General features: G+C 32.9%; 2 protein-coding genes across 2 annotated transcripts; one reads left to right on the top strand and one right to left on the bottom strand.

Moving 5' to 3' along the window:
• Positions 1-264: 264 nt before the first annotated feature.
• Positions 265-2,875, bottom strand: LOC123311806. Its single transcript, XM_044895897.1, has 3 exons — positions 2,017-2,875; positions 450-1,821; positions 265-388 (listed from the first exon to the last, which is right to left on the bottom strand). The coding sequence occupies exons 1-2, from the start codon at positions 2,776-2,778 to the stop codon at positions 664-666; spliced, it is 1,920 nt and encodes a 639-aa protein (XP_044751832.1). The 5' UTR covers positions 2,779-2,875; the 3' UTR covers positions 265-388; positions 450-663.
• Positions 2,876-3,206: 331 nt separating this feature from the next.
• Positions 3,207-5,822, top strand: LOC123311803. Its single transcript, XM_044895893.1, has 3 exons — positions 3,207-4,065; positions 4,261-5,632; positions 5,694-5,822. The coding sequence occupies exons 1-2, from the start codon at positions 3,304-3,306 to the stop codon at positions 5,416-5,418; spliced, it is 1,920 nt and encodes a 639-aa protein (XP_044751828.1). The 5' UTR covers positions 3,207-3,303; the 3' UTR covers positions 5,419-5,632; positions 5,694-5,822.
• The last annotated feature ends 1,391 nt before the right edge of the window (positions 5,823-7,213 follow it).

Genomic DNA, 7,213 nt, shown 5'->3' with positions numbered 1-7,213 from the left:
TTCGATATACAGCTCAGCACACTAGCGCCAGTGATATACAATCGAACTAAAAGATTGTTCAGTACATAACCGGGGTGCGTTGTGACCTCAAAACGATTTTTTGATATGTTGGTCCCTGAAGCCTCCTGAATCTAACAAGCTAAAAAACAAGGCAAAACGTTGTCACCTCCGATTTCGGAGGTTGAACGAGTTACTATTTTGGAGGTGGTATTAACACTTTATAACTATATATATATATATATATTTGAATTTAAATTATAAGAGTCTTTTAAATTATAATTGTAGAATTTTAAGGGTAAAACGACTCGTTTTTTTGGGAGGGATCTTAAGTGAAACTCTTCATTCTTCGCCAAGCTTTCGAATTCAATTTAATTCTTCTTCGGGGCCTCTGGAATACATTGAAAATTTATTTTATTTCTACATTGAATTATTTTTATCTGTTTACTTACTGAATTTGAGGTTATGTTAAAGAAATCTGCCTAGCTATAAACATTTTCAGTAATCATCATTGAGTTACAATTTTTTGAATACTATTTATAAAAACACTTATGAAACACAATGTTAGAAAAATTTAAAAACTAATCCGATTGTTGATATCTGTCAAGGTATAAAATTCCAAAATCCGTTCAATTTGTTAGTTTGACAGTCTGCCATTCTATGGTGTTATTCGTCGACTGGACCATCGAAGAATATTTCGTTTTCCCTTTCTTTCGATTTTTCCAACAAATAACGATAAATGGAACTTAACTTATTTGTATCCGTTTTCTTATTAATTGTATTCTCTTTTTTATTAATTTCAATCATTTCTAAAACCAATCTTTTTCGATAATTTGTTTCTGTTTTCAGTACTTTCACGTCTTCAAAATTTACCCTATGGTCAAGATTAAATGCGTGGGATGCTAGTGCGCATCGTTCTGGATGTTTAGTGATATCCGATTTGTGTAATGCCATTCTCCTTTTAATCCACTGTGATGTCTGTCCTATATAAGTTTGTTCACAATTTTCACACTTCACCTCATAAACCACATTGCTTTTGACGGCCGTTTCGATCGGGTCCTTCAGTCTTGAATATAAGTTTTTCACGGTCTTCTGATTGTGTACTGCAATTTTGACGTTTTCACCTTGAAATATTCTTTTCAGTTTTCCAGTTAAACCATTTATATTTGGATATGATGCATAATGGATTTCCTCTGTTGTTTCAGTATTTCTTGTCTGTTGTTGGTCTGTTATGTTACTTGAAAACAACAATTTTGTTAATAAACCTCTTGGATAACCATTCTGTTTGAAAATTTCCATAAGATTGTTTATTCCTTCTCTGATGTATGATTCATGACAAATTCTCTCGACTCTAGTTTTCATCTGTTTTATTACATTTATTTTTGTATTTATGTTGTGGTTTGAATAATAATGTAGCATTTTGTTAGAATGAGTTTCTTTTCTGTACCATTTCAACTTAATAGTCGTATCATCTCTGTGTACCCTTGTATCTAAGAAGGGTACACATTGTTCACTATCCTCTTTCTCTATGGTAAATTGCAAATTTTTCGAGTGAGAGTTGAAATATTTTAATATATTCGCTATTTCATTTTTCGGTATAGCCATGAATAAGTCGTCCACAAATTTCTTCAGTAATAATATTTTGAATGGTATTTTTTTCACACATGATTCAATTAGGTGATCCATAACATACTGTGCTAAAATTGGGCTAAGTTTAGAACCCATCGCGCATCCGAATATCTGCTTGAAAAATTCTCCCTTATAAGTACAATAGTTGTTTTCCAACAAAAACGATACAATTTCCAGGAAGAGCTCCATATTAATCTGTGTATGATTCTTTATTTTATTCCATTTTTCTTTTATGACCTTGATAACATCATGTTTGTCTATATTACCAAATAGATTTACTACGTCAAGCGAGATTAATGTATAGTCAGCAGGAATTGTGAAGTTGTTTACTGTTGTTGCGAAATGAAAAGTATCTCTGACGTAGTATTCATTTTCTTGGTCATAACTCACCTTCAATATATCTGCAATGAATTTTGATAATGTATTTAGTGGGCTGTTAATACTCGATATAATCGGTCTTATGGGAAAATCATTTTTATGCACTTTCGGATTTCCGTAAATTCTTGGAGCAACTGAATTGTATGTTTTCATTTCTTTTGCTTTTTCTTTCGTTATATAGTTCGAATTTTTGAGTTTCTCTATGTATTTGTTGCATTTTGTCTGTATCGTAAGTGTAGGGTCTCTCGGTAGCTTTTTAAAATCTGTGGAATGTAAGATATTTCTAATTTTCTGATCATAAACTCTATCTTCCATTATGACTGTAACTGAACCCTTGTCACTATTTAGTACAATTAATTCGCTGTTTTCCTTTAAAAACTTTTTTGTGTCATTATACCAATATTGGGTGAGAGAAGTGTTATTTGTGGGTCTATGAATGTAGTTTGTTAACGTGTTGGTAACTTTTGCTCTTTTTATATCCTTTCTTTCATTTGGTATGGCCTCTAGTATGTATTCTGTATCGGCTATTATGTGGTCAATATTTACATCTTTTTTGGTGGCGGGAATACTGAACTTAGATCCTAGGGAGAGAAGATTCTTTACTGTGTCCGGTATTTCTTTATTGGTTAGATTTTTGATCCATTTATGTTGTGTCTTTATAGTTGGAATACTGTTTGCTTTTAGGTTGTTTATTTTTCTTATATTCAGTTCCTTGATAGTGTGAAACTTCCTATTAAACGATATTCTCAGTCGGTGTTGATATTGCCTTAACATGTCTTCTGGCAAATGATGTAATTTGTTCTTAATGTTCTTATTGGCTGACTCTAGTTTGTTAATTTTGTGGTTGACTTGGCACAGTTCCAGGTTTAAAATTTTTCTTTTGGTTTTGTCATTGAAATCTCTAATTTTTTTTATTCAATCTTAGGTTATCGTATTCGAACAATCCCATTATACTTCTAACATTATCAGTTATGTGGTTTGGTGTGAGTCCTTGTCGTTTACACTCCAATGTGGAGTACTAACAACCGAAAATTAGCCTCAGCTTTAAACAGAAGGATATTTCTATTGGAGTGTAAACGACAAGGACTCACACCAAACCACATAACTGATAATGTTAGAAGTATAATGGGATTGTTCGAATACGATAACCTAAGATTGAATAAAAAAATTAGAGATTTCAATGACAAAACCAAAAGAAAAATTTTAAACCTGGAACTGTGCCAAGTCAACCACAAAATTAACAAACTAGAGTCAGCCAATAAGAACATTAAGAACAAATTACATCATTTGCCAGAAGACATGTTAAGGCAATATCAACACCGACTGAGAATATCGTTTAATAGGAAGTTTCACACTATCAAGGAACTGAATATAAGAAAAATAAACAACCTAAAAGCAAACAGTATTCCAACTATAAAGACACAACATAAATGGATCAAAAATCTAACCAATAAAGAAATACCGGACACAGTAAAGAATCTTCTCTCCCTAGGATCTAAGTTCAGTATTCCCGCCACCAAAAAAGATGTAAATATTGACCACATAATAGCCGATACAGAATACATACTAGAGGCCATACCAAATGAAAGAAAGGATATAAAAAGAGCAAAAGTTACCAACACGTTAACAAACTACATTCATAGACCCACAAATAACACTTCTCTCACCCAATATTGGTATAATGACACAAAAAAGTTTTTAAAGGAAAACAGCGAATTAATTGTACTAAATAGTGACAAGGGTTCAGTTACAGTCATAATGGAAGATAGAGTTTATGATCAGAAAATTAGAAATATCTTACATTCCACAGATTTTAAAAAGCTACCGAGAGACCCTACACTTACGATACAGACAAAATGCAACAAATACATAGAGAAACTCAAAAATTCGAACTATATAACGAAAGAAAAAGCAAAAGAAATGAAAACATACAATTCAGTTGCTCCAAGAATTTACGGAAATCCGAAAGTGCATAAAAATGATTTTCCCATAAGACCGATTATATCGAGTATTAACAGCCCACTAAATACATTATCAAAATTCATTGCAGATATATTGAAGGTGAGTTATGACCAAGAAAATGAATACTACGTCAGAGATACTTTTCATTTCGCAACAACAGTAAACAACTTCACAATTCCTGCTGACTATACATTAATCTCGCTTGACGTAGTAAATCTATTTGGTAATATAGACAAACATGATGTTATCAAGGTCATAAAAGAAAAATGGAATAAAATAAAGAATCATACACAGATTAATATGGAGCTCTTCCTGGAAATTGTATCGTTTTTGTTGGAAAACAACTATTGTACTTATAAGGGAGAATTTTTCAAGCAGATATTCGGATGCGCGATGGGTTCTAAACTTAGCCCAATTTTAGCACAGTATGTTATGGATCACCTAATTGAATCATGTGTGAAAAAAATACCATTCAAAATATTATTACTGAAGAAATTTGTGGACGACTTATTCATGGCTATACCGAAAAATGAAATAGCGAATATATTAAAATATTTCAACTCTCACTCGAAAAATTTGCAATTTACCATAGAGAAAGAGGATAGTGAACAATGTGTACCCTTCTTAGATACAAGGGTACACAGAGATGATACGACTATTAAGTTGAAATGGTACAGAAAAGAAACTCATTCTAACAAAATGCTACATTATTATTCAAACCACAACATAAATACAAAAATAAATGTAATAAAACAGATGAAAACTAGAGTCGAGAGAATTTGTCATGAATCATACATCAGAGAAGGAATAAACAATCTTATGGAAATTTTCAAACAGAATGGTTATCCAAGAGGTTTATTAACAAAATTGTTGTTTTCAAGTAACATAACAGACCAACAACAGACAAGAAATACTGAAACAACAGAGGAAATCCATTATGCATCATATCCAAATATAAATGGTTTAACTGGAAAACTGAAAAGAATATTTCAAGGTGAAAACGTCAAAATTGCAGTACACAATCAGAAGACCGTGAAAAACTTATATTCAAGACTGAAGGACCCGATCGAAACGGCCGTCAAAAGCAATGTGGTTTATGAGGTGAAGTGTGAAAATTGTGAACAAACTTATATAGGACAGACATCACAGTGGATTAAAAGGAGAATGGCATTACACAAATCGGATATCACTAAACATCCAGAACGATGCGCACTAGCATCCCACGCATTTAATCTTGACCATAGGGTAAATTTTGAAGACGTGAAAGTACTGAAAACAGAAACAAATTATCGAAAAAGATTGGTTTTAGAAATGATTGAAATTAATAAAAAAGAGAATACAATTAATAAGAAAACGGATACAAATAAGTTAAGTTCCATTTATCGTTATTTGTTGGAAAAATCGAAAGAAAGGGAAAACGAAATATTCTTCGATGGTCCAGTCGACGAATAACACCATAGAATGGCAGACTGTCAAACTAACAAATTGAACGGATTTTGGAATTTTATACCTTGACAGATATCAACAATCGGATTAGTTTTTAAATTTTTCTAACATTGTGTTTCATAAGTGTTTTTATAAATAGTATTCAAAAAATTGTAACTCAATGATGATTACTGAAAATGTTTATAGCTAGGCAGATTTCTTTAACATAACCTCAAATTCAGTAAGTAAACAGATAAAAATAATTCAATGTAGAAATAAAATAAATTTTCAATGTATTCCAGAGGCCCCGAAGAAGAATTAAATTGAATTCGAAAGCTTGGCGAAGAATGAAGAGTTTCACTTAAGATCCCTCCCAAAAAAACGAGTCGTTTTACCCTTAAAATTCTACAAATATATATATATATATATATATATATATATATATATATATATATATATATATATATATATATATATATATATATATATATATATATATATATATATATATATATATATATAGCCGGAGACAGAGCTCGCTGTTATCTAGGGCGGTAGCGATAACGAAGAAGTCAAAAAATCAAATTGTGTAAAAGTTTATTCACACCTTCGGAAACTAATAACTAATTATATGTACAAGGGAGATATGTGTAGTTATGGAATATGAGTGATTCTATAAGCGAACATACATTCGGGAAATCCTATCCGGTCACAAGCACTTTATGAAATTTATACCAGGTGTAGTGAAAAATAAAATGCGCCAACCAGAACTGACTGAACGAATACTAAGGACGTGCTATACGGTATCGATATGTAGTTGTATTTCTCCGGAAATGAAACACAACAAGGGCGGATCTGTTCGAGACTTTTATTCGCTACCCCAAGGGCTATATCGCACCATGACTGATAGCGAAGAAAAGGTCTATTTTCAGCGCAACTACGGGATTTCACTGACTACGAGCGGTATCTCTTATTCTCTGCCCCAAGGGCTATAACGCGCCATGACTGACAGAAAAGAAGAGATTTCGGATTCAACACTTATGACGCGGAACGCGGACAGGGGGGTTGACGAGACTTTCCCTTCAGTACCCCAAGGGCTTACGCGCCATGACTGATAGCGAAGGGAAAAGTCAGACTCGCGAAACAGGGTAAAGAACGATAAAATACAACAGAAAGCGATACAGTACAGCAGTGTCAAAGTTGAAGAAGTAACGGCGTAGGTCTAACAAAGAAACTGAACGGTACAGACGGGGACCTACCTCCTTTGTTTCGAGCACTCGCGGAACTCAAAGGAAAGAAAAGGAAACCAAAAAAATTAACTCTAAGTAGCACTGATCCAAACACAAAATAATTATCCTTCAACGGCGAAAATACGGAAAATTAACTGAATTTAAAAGAACTGAATTTAAAACAGAAGTCACCACGGTAAAAAGCGAAAAATCGAAATACTGAAATACTGAAGCAAAGTCGAAGAGTAAGTCGAAGAACTGAAGTAAAAGTAAAAGTGACCGTCGCGGGGGAAAATTTGCTTTTATAGGCATATCCCCTCTCACGGTAAAAATCTGAAAATTTCAGAATGCGACAAGAATGAAAAACGTCGTCAGCTCCGGTTTATCGCATATCAACCGATGAAAAACGTCGAAATCTTCAGCGGCATGTAAGAAAAACAACGTGAAATACAGATAAGCGGTTTTTTACATTTACTCTGCCTATCGGAATGAACGTACGGAATATTCGAGAAATAAAATATTTTCAAAGACGGAAAGAAATGCACTAAAATGAATTCCAATTTTCCTCAGAAAACTGGACTTCAATACACCCT

This window comes from Coccinella septempunctata, chromosome 4 (assembly GCF_907165205.1).
Source record: "Coccinella septempunctata chromosome 4, icCocSept1.1, whole genome shotgun sequence".
In the NCBI taxonomy this organism is placed as follows: Eukaryota; Metazoa; Arthropoda; class Insecta; order Coleoptera; family Coccinellidae; genus Coccinella; species Coccinella septempunctata.
Note: the sequence above shows the minus strand (reverse complement) of the source record. Positions and strands in the feature narration are given on the sequence as shown.

What these genes read in the sequence shown, in the direction of transcription:
- LOC123311803 (XM_044895893.1), top strand. Translation starts at nt 3,304, where the DNA reads ATGTTAAGGCAATATCAACACCGACTGAGAATATCGTTTAATAGGAAG. An exon ending in TCATTGCAGATATATTGAAG is followed by an intron (nt 4,066 to 4,260) that starts GTGAGTTATGAC and finishes AATCATACACAG; the next exon opens with ATTAATATGGAGCTCTTCCT.
- LOC123311806 (XM_044895897.1), bottom strand. Translation starts at nt 2,778, where the DNA reads ATGTTAAGGCAATATCAACACCGACTGAGAATATCGTTTAATAGGAAG. An exon ending in TCATTGCAGATATATTGAAG is followed by an intron (nt 1,822 to 2,016) that starts GTGAGTTATGAC and finishes AATCATACACAG; the next exon opens with ATTAATATGGAGCTCTTCCT.